This window comes from Hyaena hyaena, unplaced genomic scaffold (genome assembly GCF_003009895.1).
Source record: "Hyaena hyaena isolate Hyena2069 unplaced genomic scaffold, ASM300989v1 scaffold_99, whole genome shotgun sequence".
NCBI lineage: Eukaryota > Metazoa > Chordata > Mammalia > Carnivora > Hyaenidae > Hyaena > Hyaena hyaena.
In genome coordinates, this window is record NW_024080731.1 from 1,991,336 (window position 1) to 2,012,440 (window position 21,105).

Genomic DNA, 21,105 nt, shown 5'->3' on the forward strand with positions numbered 1-21,105 from the left:
TTTTTGACAGCAATCCCTACTTTAGATTGTTACCCTGACATTCTGCTATCATTAGGCAAAGCATATTATGTTGGGAGTTGTATTCTACATACAAAATTGCTTGCATTTCATCTTTTATCTCCCTAACTTTTAGTTTGTTTTTTCAGTCAAGTTTTAAGCATTTACAAATTATGAAATTTAATAGGACTTGCTAGCAAATAGTAACAACTGGCATTTCTATTTCTTAAGTTTGTTTATTTATTTTTGAGAAGAGGCACAGAGCAGAGACGAAGAGAAAGAAAATCCCAAGTAGGCTCCACACTGTCAGCATGAAGCCCGATGCAGGACCCAAACTCACAAAACTTGAGATCATGACCTGAGCCCAAATCTAGTGTCCGAGCCCTAACTGACTAAGCCACCCAGGTGCCCTGGCATATTTTTTACATTTGTTTTTTTCAAATTTTTATTTACATTCTATTTAGTTAACATACAGTGTAACATTGGTTTCTGGAGTAGAATTCCGTGATTCATCACTGAGATACAACACCCAGTTCTCATCATAACAAGTACCCTCCTTAATGCCCATCATCCCTTTAGCCAATCCCCTGCCACCTCCCCTCCAACAACCCTCAATTTGTCTTCTATGGAATAACTGACATGTAAAAACCTTCCTTTATGTTATCCACTATGCTAAGTACTTTGCATGTTACAAATTTACCTGTCACAAATCATTACAGAGTTTATATCATTGCCTCCTCTCTCCACTCACCTCCCATATTATAGATGTTGAAACAGAGGTTCAGAAAGTTTAAATAACATGGATCAAATGTATTTAGCAATATGAGTGGCAGAACTTGGAGTCAACTCCATAATCTTTTTTACATAGGATATTACCCACTGATGATATGATTTTATCAATCATTTTTTGACAAATGATTTTCACTGATTTGGCATAAACAATCAAAAATTATTCCAGTTAGGAACATCTGGGTGGCTCAGTCATTTAAGTGCCCAACTCTTGATTTTGGCTCAGGTCATGATCTAACAGTTTGTGAGATTGAGCCCTGAATCCAGCTCTGCACTGACAGTGTGGAGCCTACTTGACATTCTTTTCTCTCTTCTTCTCTCTCTTCCTTTTCTCTTTCTCTAAATAAATAAACTTAAAAAAATTATTTCAGTTAAAAGAAGCCTGATAGTCATACAAATATGTTCACCAAACTAAACTCTTCTTAGCAATAATATAATTCATGAATATTTGCTCAATTTTCAGTGTGGATACAAAAGAATGCCAGAATATATGGAAATAGCATGAAAACGACCTAAGTCTGATCCCAACTCTAATGAGAATCACATTATGGGAGTCACCTTTCAGATCTTCAGTGTTCTAATCTATAAAATGGAGGTACTGGCATCCACCACCTTAGCTCCTCCACAATGTGGTTTTTAGGGTCAGATGGGCTGAGGAAATGTAAAAGGGGGCTCAAAGTGAAAGAACTATATAAACGAGAAATTATATTAGTGAATACTTCAGATGCTGGATATAAGAAAGGAAAAGCAGTATGAGCATTACTAATACAATTTTTAAAGAGACTTTCTAGGAGACATACAACACAAAAATTAGGGAAAATAACCAGAAAAAAATGAACTTTACCACTTTTTCCATAATGTTCTAGAAGAAAAAATAAGGAATACTTGCTTACATTTTCTAAACAATCTGGAAAAAAATGATGTATCTCTAAAGTTTTATCAGGATTTGATCTGTGGTATGGTATTAAAAAATAAAGTATACCCTTTAGTTTGAACAAGGAATCCAATGGAGCTATAGCCTCACTAGGTGTAAACAGTATTTGAAAAGAGCTTTCTCCTCCTCTCTTTTTTCACTTATTCAAGAAGTATTTGCTTATGACCTCCCATGTACCCAATCCAACCAATGTTTCATGGAAGGTCAAGGAAAGGAAGATAACAGTATCCCTCTTCAGGTAGCCCCTCCATCTTAAAGAGGCAAATGACAAAGCTATAGAAAGCAAGAATCAACATATGAAACACAAGTCAGAAGGCATAACGAAATGTGAATGAGAGATAATATTAAGGGCCCGTGCATAGTATTACTCAGGTAGACATTTGGAGGAAGTCTATTGGGAGTCTTTTAAGGGAAGAAATGACTAAGTTTGAAAAGGAAAAGAGAATAAAGAAAATTGTACATTCTTAGTGGAGATTTGGGAGAATTTACAAAACCAAGCAAAATTCACTCGCAGCCTTAAGGTCATATGTTCACAGTTGCAGTGCTTGAAGCACAAACTCTAAACAGACAAGGGACACGATTCAAAAGAGAAAAAAAAAGAAACAAAAAGTCACTCTATATGAGATTGACTGGCATAGGAAAGTCCCTTCAAAAGCAAGAACAGAAAATATATCAAGAATCGTAGGAGCTGTAGAAAAATAAAGATGAAAGTTCACATTGAGGAACCAGGAAATAAAAAAGAAGAAATGATGCTACAAATTGCCGTAGAGGAAAATACACTGCAAGAAACAGAGAAAACAACCATCGAAGAGGAAAATTAACAAGTTTGGGCTGCAGCAGCAGGAATCCATTGGATAATCAAGGCAAAATGTCCTGTGGATGGCTAGACACACAAGGGGCTTTGTTTGCTCTGTTGTCTACCTGTCACTCTGTATAGTAATGAAATTAATGAGCCTGACTCTTCCCTTTCATGACTGGAAAGCCTCAAATATCCCACTCTTCTTCGCTCATGCACAGCAACCACACCGTTCTGTCAGTATAATCAAATTGCTCCAGGTTACAGGAAATTCTGAAAACGTGTCACTTGCCCCTAGAATAATAAACAGAAAGTCCAGGGGAGAAAAATCCTTCCAAAACAGGAGGTAATAAGGCTAAGTGGTATTTTTCTTTGTTTTTTATAACTGCTGGCCTGAAGTTGTACAATAACATAAGGAAGCAGGGAATATATCTGCCTGCTTAGCTGATATTCTTTTATTATAACTGGATTGAATCATAATATGAAATTGCTTGGAAAAGAAACAAGTAGAGACTCAAATATTAAATTATCCCAAAGTTACTGACCAGTACCATAGTCAATTCTTGGAATCAATTTTTTTTCTTGGGCATCTTTGCCAAAGATAGAAAACAGATTAAAGGCAATGTTAACCAAATTCAAAGCATCAAAATAAAACCAAATACTAATTGAATCAGAATCCCAAAGTTGTTTATTTTGGAACCTCTTAATACAAAAGAAGAAGGTTAGCTTCCATTAGGCTAAAGAAAAACTTGAGACATCTTCTTTTTTAGTTTTGAACTTGGAAATCAGAACTTAAGAAAGACATGCTACAGATTTGGTAGGATAAATGGATTTCCCTTTAACCACGAAACTGTGTTGTCCACAGCATGACTGAAAACGGTTACAAACTTCCAAAGGCTTCCGAACTGATTAGCCTGTGAATCACCCGTGCCTCTGCCAACTTACCTGGCATCCCTTCCTGTTTACCAATGCACTCCTCCCTGGAGCTTGCAGACAGCAAGCTCCTGGGCTCACTGTGGAGCCTTATCTAAATCCTCTGGAAGTCACGCTGGGGCTTATCTCTGCCTGAAGACGCCACATCATTTTCCATGTCAAATTTCAGACATTCCAATATTGTGACGATATGGATGACTTTGCCTTATCATTAAAAGCAGACTATTATTATAGGCATTTTCTAAAATTAATTATTTGATTAATACCTGTGCAGATAAAAAGGCTTTCAGTCAACTAACTTTTGTTATCAAGACTAATCATTGCATTCAACAAGAAACATCAATAATCTTACTAAGTTATTCAGCAGGGGCTGCGAATCTGTTCACAAGCACAGTACATACTGAAATCAGATAAACAGAGGCTCTGGTAAAAAATTATCAAGGTATAGGTTGTGATTTTGTACTCTTCAAAGCAGTATCTTTTACTCAAGTTCTTTTTATGTATTGACACTTTAAGGATTTATGGACAAAAGAGAGGCAGATTTCCCATTTTATTAAGTTTTAAGGTTTTTAAAAATAATTCTAAACAAGTGCTCATTTGACAAGTAGATTAAGATTGCTGTGGCCACATAATGGAATCAGAGCCAAGTAAAAGACCCCATTTAATTTGGCACTTAACATGCTGTCCAGGGTTTTTCACAATTTGCTTCATGTATATTAAATCTGCCCAGCTGGACTGTAAACTGTTAAAGTAAATTACTTCAAACTTGTTTATTATCCCTTCAATGTCCTGAGCATTAATTAATGTGTTAAGTAGACACTCAGTGAATGAATGAATGAATGAATGAGCAAGCTTCTCTCTTACATTACCATGTATATAACCCATCTGCCTTAAAAAGACAGGTAGCTAACTCAACTCAATGGCCTGAATCATTTTGCAACCTATTTACACAGACCTATCTTCCAGTTTGCTTTTTGTCAGGGGCACATATTGAAAAAGCTAAACAGAACTATGTAAGAAGAGAATGTGCAATGTGTTAAGAAGGCTATTTAGGCAAGGCTACATGTGTTTACTATAAGAAATTGTCTTTATTTACTATGAAAATAAATTTCATGTAGACTCTTTCATCAGTGTCTATTGAGAGCTTTGTTTAACAAGGTAGTCGCTGGGTAAGAAGTTAGAGGAAAAGGAATCTAAAAACCAAAGGATGAAAGCCTGCCATCTACAACAACGTGGATGGAACTGGAGGATATTATGCTAAGTGAAATAAGTCAGTTAGAGAAAGACAAGTATCAAATATTTCCACTCATATGTGAAAGTTGAGAAACTTAACCAGAGACCATGTGGTAAGGGAAAGAAAAGAAACCAGTTTCGAACAGAGGAGGAGGCAAACCCATAAGAGACTCTTAAATACAGAGACCAAACTGAAGGTCGATGGTCGGGAGGGGGGTGCTAGGGAGAGAGGAAAATAGGTGATGGGTATTGAAGAGGGCACTCGTTGGGATGAATCCTGGGTGTTAAATGGAGGTGATGAATCACGGGAATCTACTCCCAAAGCCAAGAGCACACTGTATATACTGTATGTTAGCTAACTTGACAATAAGTCATAAAAATTAAATAAATCAACCAACTACCCAAAGGAAAGAGGAGAAGGAAAGATTAAGGAGGACCCTTTACCTTACCCTTGCCTAACTTGCCGCCTACAGAGCCCACCTACTCCACTGAATTCTGTATTTAACACTGTATTGTCCATCTCTTTCTAGTCTTTTCCTAGGAGTTAGTCTTCTCCAGCTCCTAAAGAAAGGGACCTACCTTCTCTGTGTCATCTGTTCTACCACCATCCCCAGCACAGTCTATGCACACAGTAGACTATCAAGAAAAAAAAGAAAAAAGAAGGAAAAAACATCAAATGACCAAATGGAGAAATAAGTTTTTTTTAAATTCCCTAATCTTGGTGCATTTTACCCTGATGATATGGGAAAGGAGTTTTTAATGTGGAATCCAAAATTCATTTAGACGGGGAACTATAATCTCCACAAAGGTACCACACACATCACACACACATATATATATTTTCCCATCAAGGCTAAAGATTTGGTCAGATTTAAAATGGACACTTCAAACTCTATCCTCAAGACTGAGGTTTGCTTAATACCCAGCAGCAAAGAATGCATCATCTTTGAGGCTATTTCACTCTATAATGAGAAATTCTTCATTCGGACCTTTGACTGGTTGGTTTATTCTTAAACCATATTCTGGATGATTTCATACATGGTTTCAAATCTTACATCTAATGTGCTGTCCCCAGAGGTGGTTAATGAGCATATTAATCCACATATTTCCAGTGTTTTTTAAATTTCTATTAGCATTCTGTAGTTTAGAGAAAGCTTTAAGATGCGAGGCTTATTTTGGCTTTTTGCCAGTTTTTGAAAAGTTATCCTTATATGTTTAAAATTATTCATACTCAAAAAGCAAAGCTTTGAAATAATTTTTCTTACTCTTTAACAATAAAATTATCTTAATATTCTAGCCTGCATATTGCATCAATGTCTGATGATCTAGAAAGATGGATCACTTGGGGGTAAACCTGGCAGTTGGCAAAAAGCTTCAGTAAATATAAGAATGAAGAAATATGCAAGTTATTCATAAGATGAATTATACAGGCATTAATGCAGTGATGAGACACTCATGACAAAACAGAGATATGTCAAAGGTAGAAAATGTTTGAAGTTCTTGCTGAATTTTTGTAGTGGCCATAGCAACGGTATTACCTATATCATCTTGAAGCTCTCAGCTGAAGTAACTAGGACTGTGGTAAAGGTACAAGCTTATATCTCTCAAGGAGGAAAATGCAGCTCATCTTGTGAAAGAGATATGGATCTTAGGTTGTTTTTTAATATGATGAATGGGAATGGAATGAGTAGTACAGAGCTGCCCTTGAAAGTGAAATCTAGGCAGAAATGCAACAAACAAACAAAACAGTGACGTTTGCCCTAGATGTTATCGAAAACCCAATGAGTAAATCCACCAGAAGGTTGCAAGCCTCGGAGACAGCAGTAGCTGACTAACTGGGATTGTGGTAGGAGAGAATCTAAGGAAACACAACTGAGTAGCAAACCTAAGAAAACTACACATGATTTTGCTGTACCTCAGAGACCATCCACACCCTACTTCTACTTGAGCTCAAGAGCATGGCTTTGTGGGCTTCTTTCAAGCCACCTAACATTTACTGAGCACTAAGCTGATAGGACTGAGTTTGGCATTTTAGAGAATGCAAAAAAAAAAAAAAAAATCTATTTAGAAGTGAGCACTCAGAATTAGGAAATCTAAAGTAGGGCTTCTCTTGGTAATAGGGCACTTTGGGTAAATTTTATAAAACTTTTCTCCCCAACTGTTCATTCTGTAAGACTGAGGTACATGTGACTGATGAGCAAACTTTGGATTTGGGGGACACCCTAGGCTACTATTCAGTAATAAGATTTTCCTTTTCATAAAGTACCTTCTGCAATACCCTGTTCTCTGTGACACTGTCACCTTTTTTCCCACAGTGCTCTATTAAAGAGAAGGAAATTGGAGTGTCTACTTTTTAAAGAAAAAAATTCATGAGAGCCCATTAAATAAATAATTTTTGTAAATTTGCTTAGGGCCAAAACTCCCTACAGGAAAAAAATTATGTTTTTCAATCTGAGAATAACATTTTATTGTAGAAAGAATCTTTAATTGTTGCTTTCATCAATCAATGTCCACCTAGAGACTAAATTTGTACACAACAGCACATTAAAGCCATGTGCTGAAAACAACATATTATGCTCTATGTACCAAGTTTGGCAAATATAAGAATTTTACTTCTTTTTAAAAAGTAAATAAGACCTAGTTTTTATCACATAGAAAATAAATAGTAAGCTTCATGATTATACAAACTATGCTTGGAACTGTATTATAGCCCTATAAAAATGCCAGGCAAATAGATATTCAATAAATATGTGTTTAATTAAATATTTACTTTTTCTTAAATTTTTTAATGTTTTATTTATTTCTGAGAGAGAGACAGACAGACAGACAGTGTGAACAGGGGAGAGTCAGAGAGAGAGGAAGAGACACATAATCCAAAATAGGCTCTAGGGTCTGAGATAGCTGTCAGCACAGAGCCTGACATGGGGCTCAAAACCACAAACGGTGAGATCATGACCTGGGCCACCATGTAGAGTTGGTCTCTTAACCGACTGAGCCACCCAGGGTCAGTTTCTTTATCTTGGCTATTATGAATACTACTACTACAGTGAACACAGGGGTGTATTTCCTTGGCATATATACCTAGAATGGGATTGCTAGATCATATGGTAGTTGTATTTTTTTAATTTTTTTGAGGAACCTCCATACTCTTTTCCATAATAGCTGTATGAAGAGATTCCTTCTTACAACTGTATGGGAGAATCCATTTCCTTGCCTTTTCCAGCTTCTAGAGGCTACATACATTCCTTGGTTCACGGTCCCTTCCTCCATCTTCAAAATTAGCAGCATAGAATCTTCCACTTTCTCTGATTCTGAAACTCCTGCCTGTCTCTATCACTCATCTGTTCTATCTGGATGTAACCCAGGATAATCTTCCCATCTCAAGATCCTACATCTTACTTGTAAAGTTCTTTCTGCTACGTAAGGTAACATATTCACAGGTCCCAGAGAATAGCATGTGGACGTTTCAGAGGAATCATAATATTCCTGATCACAATGTCTAAGTTAAAATGTCAGAAGCAGTTTAAAATAGACTTTGACTTAATTCTTATGTGTCAGTTTACCTTTGGGTTAAATAATATGCAATTAATCCATTAACTGGAAAATGAAAATTGCATTTTTAATGGAAAACTTCTACACTAGTCTATTATTTTCTGCTGAAAGGTCTTTAAGTTAAATGTTAAAATTCTTGTTATGAAATTCTATTTAATGATAGTTGGGTAGCAATAACAATATGCTAATAGCTTTCTGCCAATAGCAGTATTTTTATGAGCCCATTTTTTGTTGAAGCTATTCGTTATAGAAATCACATTTGGCAGCCTCTTATGCTGTTATTTATTTTCACTTAAATATAAAATGTTTTATTAAAAAGATTCAAAGCTAAAGATTTTTCTTTTGTAGACATTTAAAATATGTACATTTTTTACATACTAATGTAAAGATATTTTTAATTTCCCAAACTACTGGATCTATACTTTTCCTCTGTATATAGTTTTTCCTGTATATAATTAAAGAGATAATGAATAAACCTTCTATAAATATTGAGATATAATAATATATAAAGCTGTAGCAGTTGTTAGCCCATATTAAGTAGGTTTTCAATTTTTAGCCTAATACAAAATACATTTCATGAGTTTTTTTCACTAATATTCAAATATTTCTATAAATACTACTAATGAATAATCCTATAGATCATGTTTCTTACTAAACTTACCAAATTCCAAGTATTTGGCTGCTCTTCACAGTAGCATTTAAGGTGAGAATTCAATTCAAATAACTCAATTTAATTTAAAATGGTGGTTTATATTCCAAGTATCTATTTGGTCAGGTTTTCATATGGGTGGACAAAATGATACCCTTCAGGGGTTTTTTAATTCCAACTAAAGGTGCTGGTAACTTGTGAAGCAAATCTTGTTAATTTCATATATTCAATGTAGAATATTCAAAGTTAAAATTAAGCTACTCAGAAAATCAAACCTCGAGTATGGCAGCACTTTAAGAAATAAGAATCACCAAATAAAATTTCCTCAGCGGTTATAATTTACCTTCAAGTTGCACTATGTAAGATTTCCACCTATAATCCTATGTTCCTATTTCTTTAAGTCCTTTTGATTAAATAATGTCCCCATGCTTTCATTGTCTATTTTCTTTTTGTGAAGTTGTCAAGTGATCTCTGTCTTGTCCTGTGTAATTTAAGAGACTTTTATGTAGCTCTCTGAAAGACCATCACACAAGTCCAACCAGAAGAATAATTTACGAGGTTCAAAATGAAGGGTCATTATTAATACTGTCTGGCCTGCAATGAATATGTAGACTCTCGTTCATGCATGGCAGGATTTTAACTAGATCAAAAGAGGCAGAAGGTTTTAAATGAGGTGTTATGAATGATATCATTGGTTACATAAGCTTAATTTACATTTTTAAAAATATGATTGTTTAATGAAATTACAGAACATAAAACATGTCATTTGGTGTTGGCTTATATATAACTTCCAAATATTTCTTTGGCTGAAAACACAATTTCAGAAGTTGTGCTTCTATCTGTCCTTAGGCTAACATTTATTAGCCAATCATAAGCTAGAATAATACACATGATAAGTATTCTACATTATAAAGCTAAACACAAGACAGCTAAGAGTGGGTTTTCTCAGTTTTTTGAAGAGAGGTTAATTTTTAAGTGCTTTTACTTTACCAAAGCATTCCTGACTTGTATTCAGCAATCACTAATACTAATGATGTTTATGTAGCTGGAAGAAAATAGTACTTCTTCTTACCATTTCAACATCCAGTGTCTTTTCTTAATTACAACAGGCAAATCTAATTACTTCTTCTGATCAATCTCAATAATTGAATAATTCCTTTCCAGGCAAAGTGAAATCTTAAACAGTTCCACAAAATTTTTTAAAATATAAACACATGGTATAGGGTGTGCCAAATAAGAAAATGGATTAATGTTTAGTAGATGGATAGCTGTAATAGAAAAATGTTTATATGTTTGAGTATACTTATTTATATATACTTTATTATTTTAAAAAGAGCCTATAAGTCTGAAGCCTCTCTTTTACCTAAAAATCACCTCTTCTTTCTCTAGATTCTCCCTAGTATATCTACTGAACTCCTCTATGTTTTTAATATGTACTTATTAGCATGCATATTTTATGTCCCCACATATACTCTAGGTGGTCTGTGTTACCCATAATATTTAGCCCTATGCCTTAAAATTAGCCAATGAGTTCCTGCTATGTGCTGGATGCCATTCTAAACTTTTTAGTATATTAACCCCCTTAATTTTCAAAGGAGATAAAATGGGTACCACTGTTATCTTCACTGTATAACAGTTAAGCCATCTAGCCACAGTCATACAACCTGAAATTGGCCAAGCCCGCATCAGTGCCTGGTTTTAGAGCCATTCAACAAATAACCTCTGCCCTGCCTCTGGAGATCATGAGCAGGTCAATGTCCTACTTTTAGAGTAGGTGACTTTCTGAGCACAAAGTACTTCTTCCTAACCTTTTATTATCACTATGATACTTGTTTTCTCTGGTTATTCATAGAACCTCTATTATGTAATAGAGGAGTAATAGCAGCTAATATTTGTTAAGCTTTTACCATGTGATAAACCATGAAATGCATCTTAATCTTCAAAAAGTCCACCATACCTACCAATTTACCTCCACTGTAGAGGTGAGGATACTGTGGCAGAGGGAGATTAGATAACTTGCTCAACGGTGAAGCCAGTACTTAAACTCAAGGGCCAAACTCCAGAGCTGTGCTCTGAATGGTGGAATGAAAGGATTCATGGGAATCTAACTTGGAGGAAAGAATATATGGAGAAGGGTGAAGTGGAAAAAATAGAAACCACCATCTTGGCAGAGGAAATGCGGGTAACATAGTATAGAACAGTGTGCCTGGAGCACTCAGTAGATGATCAGTGAATTAATCAGTGAATTTCTTTGTAGCCCACAGGTTAAAAGACTTTGCATTGTAATGTTTATGACTAATGCTCTCTGCATATTTTCTTATTTCAGTGCCACCATGGGCCTTAATCGCCATAGCCATAGTCGCCGTACTTTTAGTCCTGACCTGCTGCTTTTGTATCTGTAAGAAATGTTTGTTCAAAAAGAAAAACAAGAAGAAGGGGAAAGAAAAGGGAGGCAAGAATGCCATTAACATGAAAGATGTGAAAGACTTAGGGAAGACCATGAAAGATCAGGTAATGTATTCATTCCACATTACTTCTTAGATGACTTCACTGAAAGTTAATAAATGGTTTATTGTTTTATGCCAGATAAGCATAGATATAAACAATTCCTAGACAGATGTCACTGCTGTAGAAATACTTTGCAGTCTTTTCAGTCACCAGTCAACATCCCAAAGTGCAATGAAAACATTTGGTAGGGTTTTCCAGTCTCCTAAGCATATGAACCAGAAAAGGGCATCCATGACCATCAGGGCCATCTTGACAGGTCCAGCATACTGGAACGATGCCTGAATATTGTGACTACATCTGTTCGGCCAGTCTTAATTGCATTTGGAGTTAGTGAAACAGAATAAAGAATATCTGAATGTGTTCCCTCTTGGGCAAGGCGTCCTTCTAACATTATTGTTTGCAATCTCCGTTAAATAACTGAGACTTGTGGCTACTTATCATACTTGATGAAAATTGCCATTCCTATATATCCATCCATCTCAATAGTTAGTGCTCAGGAATAGTGAATTCAACAGGCAAAGGGAGAGACTTATCAGCTAGTCCAAAGAGAGAGACTTATCAACTACTCCTAAACAGGGCATAATTTTAAGGCAAAACTCTTGTTTCATTAAGTTAGGGACAATGAAACCATAATACAGGTTATAAAATCCAGCCAGCTGGGTTATCTTCCCAAGCCTTAAGAAGCTATTTGGATTTTCTTTACAGTGTTGTCTATTTTTACTAAATTAACTGGATGATTTGGTTCAGAATAAGGTTTACTATTAATAATTAAAATTAAAGGCTTCTTCATTATTTTTTGGAATCATATTCAGAGTGGTTATCTCTAAAAAAATCATATTAATTCATATTTAAAATGTAAATGTAGAGCCTTTTCATAGAAATAAGACTTTCAATTATCTTTGTTTTCCTTCAAATAATTGACAAGTTCTATTTATTCCCAAATAGCAATAGATATTGAGTTTTTAAAATTCTTTGCATAGTATTCATTACTATTAATTGGACTCTTAAATAGGTCAAACTCCTGAAGCACAACTTAGTCAAGAGGGGCATTTCTAGCACATTTGCATAGTTTCCTAGTTAAACACACAATCAGGATGCCAACCCCACTCCTCACTTTGAGTTTTAAATACTTTTTCTCAAAGACTCCGTAATGTCTATTGACAACAACTCGACAAAGGCTCTTCTGCACTCACTGCACTTTTGTTTGGTTTCAGAGCTATAGAATCATTGGAGCGCCTCTGCTCAGGCTCAGAGAGCTTTGTCCTGAGCGCAAAACAAGGTTTACATTTTTCTGAATGTTTCTAATCACAGCCACAGAAGTCCATGTACCCACGTTCAACCATAGAGATCTAATAAGGGTTTTTCTCTTCAGTTCATTTGTTATGTAGAAACTGGAATTTGCAAACATGTCTTGCTTTTTTCAACATTTTCTATAACAAGCCGAACTTGATAGAGATTTCTTTAAACAATTTGTTGGGGATTAGTGTAGAAACAGTGTGCTAGACAGACATGGACTGAATAATTTGTAGGTGAATTTCAGCTGTATCTATGGGACATGAAAATACAGCCCTATTGTTTTCAGAACTACAATACAGTTCAAATGTGATTTTCCCAAATCCTAGAATTAACAATTAAAAGTACCAAATAATATTAAATAGTAACTATCGCATTTTTTTCTCATATAAGAAATTTGTATTTTTCTTTGTGGAATTTGTTATGCATGATGTAAAATTATAATTTATAGTATAGTAGTGGTTTTTATTACCCCTGTTATAACCTGGATAAATGACCAAGATCTCAAAATGCTAAATACAGAAAATTGATGGCGGTTCATTTTTCATGGATCACCGATTCCTTTGGTTGGGAGGGGAAGAGAAAAGGAGTCAAAAAGGAAATACTAGTGGGAATTCAGTGTTAGTTTACAATAATCTACTATTACAACAAAGTACCCAAGATTTCAACCACTCACAAAGATCTCATCCTTTTAGGTAGATTACTTTGTCCATATAGGATTTTATAGATCCTATTTTATGAACATTTAAATGTACGGGATGAAATACAATTTGGACAAGTAAAAAGAAGCCCAGTCGTGTTACAGTAGCTTACGAGGCAGGCCACAGTAGCTGATAATGGGTTCTATTTTTTTACAAAGAGGAAGGATGAAGAAGCAAAATTGAATGTGCAGTTTTAAGATGTATAGTGTCAGCCATCCAAATTCAAAATAGTATAAACAGAAAGTAAAATTATTCTTAAATAATTACATTTTCAGAATCTTTTAATATTTACATGAACATGGGAAAAACAAGTATAGTCTATGCCTCATTTAAAATCAGAATAGATGCCTGAGGCATTTTAGATAGGATTTCTTAAGATATATGGGCTCCAGAGCCACCAATAAATTTTTACCATCTCAATCTATGTAAGAATGCACAGAAATTCAAATTTGCATGCTCATGACTATCTGTCTCTACGTTAAAATTTCATAACCAACGAAGAATCTTCACCTTCCACAAAGACAACAAACTAACTGGTAACAGCATATTTATATAGCTTGAGACTTAGAATTAAAGTTTTCTTTTTTAATTCCTTAAAGCTTGAGAAGGCTGACAGTGCAGAGGGACAATACCAATTTGCAAAGTCATAGGTCTGGAAAGGTCATTTCTCCATGGTTTGCACTAATGTGTGTGGATATTTTAATTTTTATTTCTTCCTTCTATGTCCTCCTTATCTGTGTTATGTCTCATGACTGTTCTGGACTGTCCCTTGCGGTAGGTTTCCTCTGCTCCTTAGAAACCCCTAGTCAGCGCTCGGATACATTTAGTGGCCTGGCCGCTGGGGCACCACAGTTCCGGGTGTACCATTCTGACACACATCAAGAGGCTGAACTAAATTGATTTTTTTTTAAAGATGAAGGGTTCTCATTTTAACCATTCCTAACTGATTAAATAGAACACTATTAGAAAGCTCAAGTTGTTCATTGATGGGGCATGGAAAGAAAATCCAGTCCCTTGTGCTATTTTTTAAGTGTGCTTTATCAAATCCAAATCAGAACAACTTAGGATAACTTCTCTTTCTGATGGTTTGTAAATTAAGCACCTTTTGAATGTCGAACCAAGCTGGAAGCATGTACACCACATCTTTGAAATTTTAAACAAGATCTGATGTTCCTAGGAGAGCTCTCACTACTACGATTCAGCAAACCATCAAAACTGCTGGGTTTACAAGCTTTTTCCTCTGCATTTTGTTGGGGGTAGGGGGTAAAGGAGTGTTGCTCTTGAAATATTATAATAGCCACTGATTTAATAGGTCTGAATTTAATGTGATGGTACAGAAGATGTCCTGCTTGAGCTCAGCCCTCAGGACAAGAATAGACTTAATCATTTCAGTGATGAACAGTGGCATGGAGAAATTATCAAAAATTTAGCTCTATTTCATGGAGAATAATCGCAGAGATGGTCTTGCACCTTTTATTAGGGCAAAAACCACTTAGGAAAAAGGAGATTTAATGTCTCTGCTATTTCAAATTGCACTCGGCTGAAACATGATATGTAAATTGTCAGTTCTGAAAGAGACTTTTGAAAAAGTATTTTAATCTCTAAATTTTTTTATAATTATCATAGAGTAATGTGTAGGTTTTGCAGAAAGAAATATGCATTAAATAGTTTGCTGTTATTTTTAAAAACTTAAAATCTTCCAGGGAGGCAATTTACCTAAGCTGTAATTTTCTAGGCACGTTGATGAGAGTGTTAAAGACTTAACACACAGTCCAGGTTTTGAAAGGGCAAGTGAGTTCACTGCCTCAGCTCCCCTCATTAAACTCAGTAGTCTTTTCTGTTGCCTTTATTGACTTATCCCCCCACCCAGTTAAAAGACTAAATTTTTAATTAATTACGTGTTTTCCTGCCTTTGACTATCATAAGTACATTGACATTTTACTACTCAGGAAAACATCTAAATACGAACTTTCCAAATGAAATGGTGTAGGGCTAACCAGATTTGTGAAGGTTTCCTCACAGATATGATAACAGTAATTTTCAATTTTCCAAACTCATTGTAGGTTCCTGAAAATTTTCAAGAACAGAGAAGGGGGGGCACTTCTAACTACAGCTCATCTCTATTTATATGCTCCTCTCACCCACATGAGTTCTCTTGATCCAATTCCATCACGTGTCCATCTTTTTTTAGGATTAAATTGGAGGTAGCAACGAGAGCCAAATTGGAAAATCTTGTTAATTCAGTGCCTTTTTGAGCACCACAGAGAGTCTCTGTATAAATGGATGAGTTAACAGTAAAGCTTTCTCTCAATAGAGAAGAAAGATCACACATAATCTGGAAGGTGGAGAGAGGTTGAGTGATGAGCTGTAGTTTGACAATGGGTGCCTTTCTGAAATCTGGGTCTGCTTCTGGCATTTGAGTTCTACAAGGATTTTCCAATTTAAATTGCTGACACGAGTAAATATTTCTTTACTATGTCACAGATATAAAACAGTGTACCACACACACACACACACACACCGAGAGAGAGAGAGAGAGAGAGAGAGAGAGAGAGAGAGAAAGTGCGAGCAATGAAACTGGCATAGCCAATTTCAAGGCTAGAATATTTGGGGGGGGGGTGTGTGTGTGTGTGTGTGTGTGTGTGTGTGTGTGTGTGTGTAACAGAAAAGTTTAAAGCATTGATATACAAAGAGTCTCTAGAAACTAGTAAGAGCCAAACAAAATGCTAGAAAACTTAGCTAAGGATATATACAAGTCCCTCGCCCCCAAAAAATACAGTTGGTTAAAGATTTTTAAAATTTTCAACCTGATAGTCAGGTAAATGTCATTTTATCACTTTTTAATTCTGAATAATTATGTATAGTTTTTTAAAAATGTTTTTCTAATTCTGTAAGGCAATAAGAATCCATATCCCTAAAAATAAAAACTCCTAATACTTATCTTTATAACATCTTATTTTCAGCAAAACTGTTGTACTTAATGGGAAAATACACACTTTCAAGAGAGGAGCATTCAAATCTCTTTATGAAATAATGAGCTTTCTAGTATTTCAATTTACATGACACTTCAGGTTCAGATTATCAAGAATATTCAATTGGTCCCAACTGAGTTTTGAGAGTTCAGTACCATGATTTTTGTTCATCAATGCAAAATAAATGTTTATACTGATTTCCATTTGACAAAATAGCAAATATAGCTGCTTTTATTTTTTTATATCAAACAGACCCATAAATCAATTTAATTCAGCCTAGCTTTCTGTCGAGCTGTTATAAAAACAAAATGGTAAACTTAAACTGGACGTGGCATAGATTTTTCACCATGCATTTTCTGGTGGCATGTTTTTTTTTCCACTTTTTCCATAACCATTACAAACATACATGTGAAACACAGGAAATTAAAAGTCTTGGAGAATCACCTACTCAGCTATCTTTCTCATAGGAAACAAGGCAAGAAAAGGCCACGCATTTCATACAAGTTCTCCACTGCATGTAACAATGACGTTTTACATGATGCTTAGATCTCTTTAAACTACATGAATGTGGAAGCTGGCCTGGTTAATAGCATGTTTATCATACCTCTGAAAGAAGCAGTTTTATCAAAGCCAAACATGATACCCAGTTGACATTTTCTTTCCAATGACTTTACATTCCTTGCTTGCAATATTCTGAGGGGCTTCTTCCATTGCTTCCATGTTGCTTGCTGATTGGGGGGAAAAAATTCCGTGCACACGTGGAATTTTAAAAAATATCTAAGCAGCAAATGTGACTGTGTGTCAGACAAATGGACTTCCAGCATCTTTGTGCTTGCTTCTAACAGCTTGGAAGTATAACCACAGGCCCAGGTGAATATGGGTTTCCATGAATTCACTTGAGTTCACATAAAATCCATTCCCTACTTATAGGCTCTAAAGGATGATGATGCTGAAACTGGACTGACTGATGGGGAAGAAAAAGAAGAACCCAAAGAAGAGGAGAAATTGGGGAAACTTCAATATTCACTGGATTATGATTTCCAGAATAACCAGGTATGTGGGGGAAGGTACAGAAAGGACTTCTAATTCCATTACACTTTCTGAAATTACCAAGTAGAAATTGAAGCAAGATACTTCCTAAAACATTTCGTTTGCTGCAAGGGGAAAATGCAATTATCAAAGCTATTGATGAAATAATTTCTAAGTACAGGCAGTCCCCTACTCGCTAATTTAACTTCTGGTAATTAGAATTCACAGTATTCAACAGATTACATCTACTTGTGGTACTTATAGCAGGCAAGCAGAATACAAATGAACTTGAAAGTAGTCAGTCTGATTCTGACAGCTCCCAGCCACAGTCTCACCCCCACTGGACCCTCAGCCTGAGCTTGAACAAGCTCTCCTAGAATTTATCAAATTTAGATCCAAACCAGGCAAGGAACTATTGAAGTAAACCACCATTCAACCAAAGCTTTCAAACAAAATGTAGGGGCATGTAGGGGCGCCAGGGTGGTTCAGTCAGCTGAGCGGCCGACTTCGGCTCAGGTAATGATCTCGGTTCGTGGGTTTGAGTCCAGCATCAGGCTCTGTGCTGACAGCTCAGAGCCTGGAGCCTGCTTCAAATTCTGTGACTCCCACCTTCTGTCCCCCCTTGCTTATACTCTGTCTCTCAAAAATAAATAAATGTTTAAAAACAATTTTTTTTATATGTAGGGGTACATGGGTGGGTCAGTCAGTTAAGTATTGGCTCTTGATTCCAGCTCAGGTCATGATCTCACTCACAATTGTGAGATCAAGCCCTACACTGGGCTCCATGCTGGGCATGGAACCTGCTTACAATTCTCTCTCTCCCTCTGCCCCATTCCCTCCTCTCTCAAAAAATAAAAATAAAACAAAATATAACTGTGTGACAAGGAATCCGAGATGAAAAACAGATTGCCTTCCATGCATTTCAAATGCCTTATGTAATATCATAATACCAGGTAAAATTCCTAAAATGGATAAACTAACCACTCTAGAAAAGTATAAAGAATAGTAACTTCATTTCTAGTGCCTGTGACTTCTGCCCAAAAAGTGACAAGAAACTGAAGACAGTAATAAAACAATCACTCCTGCTTCAATTTCTCAAAAAGCCATGAAGTGCCACCTAGATAAATGACAATATTAGGTGTCTTTTATTAACCATGTTATAAAAGGTATAAAGTATAAAAGAGGAAGCTCAAAGATAAAGGTTAAAAAAACTCTACATTTAAAAAAAAACCCTTCTAGGATCCATGAAATTGACCATGTTCCTTTCACTTCTCAATTGTTAAATTTAAAAGCTAGATAAGAATTAGTGGAATCAGCTGAGAGATCCGGCTCTTAATCTTTAGGACAACGTCCGCGTGGGTCTGACAAGGGGAGTTTTAACTGTCTCTTTTGTTTTGCTTCTCTCATCTTTTTAGAGGAAAAAAATGTGATAAATACAAATGCATTTACTACTAATGCAGCTTGTGTTAAATTATTTCCAGTTTGATGAGGAATGAACAATAAATAGAACACCAACGCTCAACTTTGAGCATCATAGTCTAAAGTCAGTTCCACTATGAGAACTCTACACAGTTGCAAGAATTCTGGGCATTTTTTAGAAATTGACAATTTAAATAATGTCTTCACTTTCCAAATTTCCAAAGAGTTCCTCATGAAGAATGTACTGATATGCTCTATCATACTAAAAACTTTTATTTGATCAGCTTCATTACAGCCCTGGCTAGTTATTTCATAATACATTCCAGAAAGCTGCATTTTGGTCACAGATACAAGTTTATAGGTATGGATTTATACACATCTATAGGTGTACCATTTATAGTTAATTAAAATAGGGAATTTTAGGTCATTTCTACCCTGGCTACCAAAATTTGATCATCAGGACTTCCTATTATTTACATACCTGGGAAAGATGAAGGTCAATCCATGTTATCTTAACATGTAACATTTTTTCCAGAAATTTAACATGCCTATATATATGTATTCAATATGTTTTACTACTTTATTCTACTTTCATATTATCCAGTAGAAATCTAGTAGTATCTCATTCTGGTTAGTCATAATTTTGTAACTTCTAAGTTAGCTTGAGTTCTTTAAGTGTCGATTTAGAAAGTATTTTTAAAAAAATAACACTGATTTTTTTTTACTGAAATATAATGAGTACTTTTATTATTCCCTTTCTAGCTAACATCCAACTGTTAAAAAGGTGTTTCATTCTGAGGTCTATAAGATTCTACCTGATGAAATACTTTTTAATTAGTAGGCATTGACTTTTTTTTCCAAATGTTCTCACCTAATGTAATTTATAAAATGAACCCTATGAATCATGAAATATAGTGTGAGGAATTTTATATATTAAGCTATAATCAAATATACATGTTTGCCTACCAAAACTAAAACAGAACTGAAAAAGTACTCGAAATGAGAGGCTTTCATGACATGGCTTTTCATGGTGATACTTATCTTTCAAGCAAAAGAAGTATTGGAATAAGTAACTCCACTCCTTGTCAACAAAATTTCCAAAAATCATTAGAGTATAAGTCACCTAGATTTAAAGACTTTAGGTTATAGGATGAGTGCATTCCCTGCCCAAAAGAAAATTCATTTCAAAACGTGGGGTGTAGGGGCGTGGTTCAGTCGGTTAAGCATCCGACTCCTGATTTCAGCTCAGGTCATGATCTCACAGTTCAGAGGATCGAGCCTGGCATTGGCCTCTGCGCTGCCAGTGCAGAACCTGCTTGAGACTCCATTTCCCTCTTTCTCTGCCCCTCCCTGGCTCGCTCACTCGCTCTCTATATAAATAAAAAAACATTAAATTTTTTTTTAAAAAGTGAGGAGAAAATAGATTCTTGCTTATTCGCATCACTATCTAAAGGCAAATTCCAAATACTGACTTAGCAAACCAAGAGACAAACTGTTTGCTTTACTCATCATGTCTTTATAATCTGATGTCTATTTTAGCTGTTCTTTGACCATCTATGTTTTGTATACCTACAATCCAGCAGTCTTATTGCTACTGTTGTATGATGCTGTCACAAATATATTGAGCACTGAAATGGAAACAACAACCATCCAGAGTCTTGGTCCCGGTTAAAAACAGAGCCAACTAGCCAGAGTGTCCTCACCAATACAGTGTGTCAGTTTTACGGAAAATGTGACTTTTGTTTTTTTTAAGTGAATTGGTTAAAAAGTCAGACTCAAATTTTCAGGTTTGATGCGTAAAGCCATATGTAACTGCATTTACTGGCAAGTATACCTTGGATAACAATAAGAGGGTCTACTTTTGTTTCCCGTGTGGATTTAAACCACTCTGTCGATACAAAATGTCCGAGACAGCACCTCTAGAATCATCCACTCACACCTTTTATTCTCTTTGCAAAACCATTAACAATGCCAGCCTACACTCCCATTCATAGTAAGGCAGGAAGGTATCACTGAAAAAAAGACATGGAGAAATCTCTGCCTTAAAAAAAAAAAATCAGAAACTTGGTCACTTAACATTCAAATCTTATCTGTAATCTTACTTTCATTTGTGTGAAGCTGAAATGGTATTTCTCTGACTCCATGTCCTATATTAAACAGAATAAATGGTCATTTTATTGTAAGTTAAAATAAAAAGTAGGCAGCATACAAGTAAAGGTCAAATATGATAGAAACTTACACATCTTATTTTTATCTCAAACTGCTACCCAGTTTCTAAGAAGTTTCTACTTTGCTGGTCT

At 35.5% G+C, this 21,105-nt stretch overlaps 1 protein-coding gene across 1 annotated transcript in view; it reads left to right on the forward strand.

Annotated features, from left to right (window-relative positions):
- The window catches only part of SYT1 (synaptotagmin 1), a 554,785-nt gene that overhangs the window by 378,217 nt on the left and 155,463 nt on the right, over positions 1-21,105 (forward strand). The window contains exons 5-6 of the mRNA XM_039235556.1: positions 11,210-11,394; positions 17,288-17,410. Coding sequence (XP_039091487.1) covers positions 11,210-11,394; positions 17,288-17,410 — 308 coding nt within the window. The remainder of the gene's footprint in view (positions 1-11,209; positions 11,395-17,287; positions 17,411-21,105) is intronic.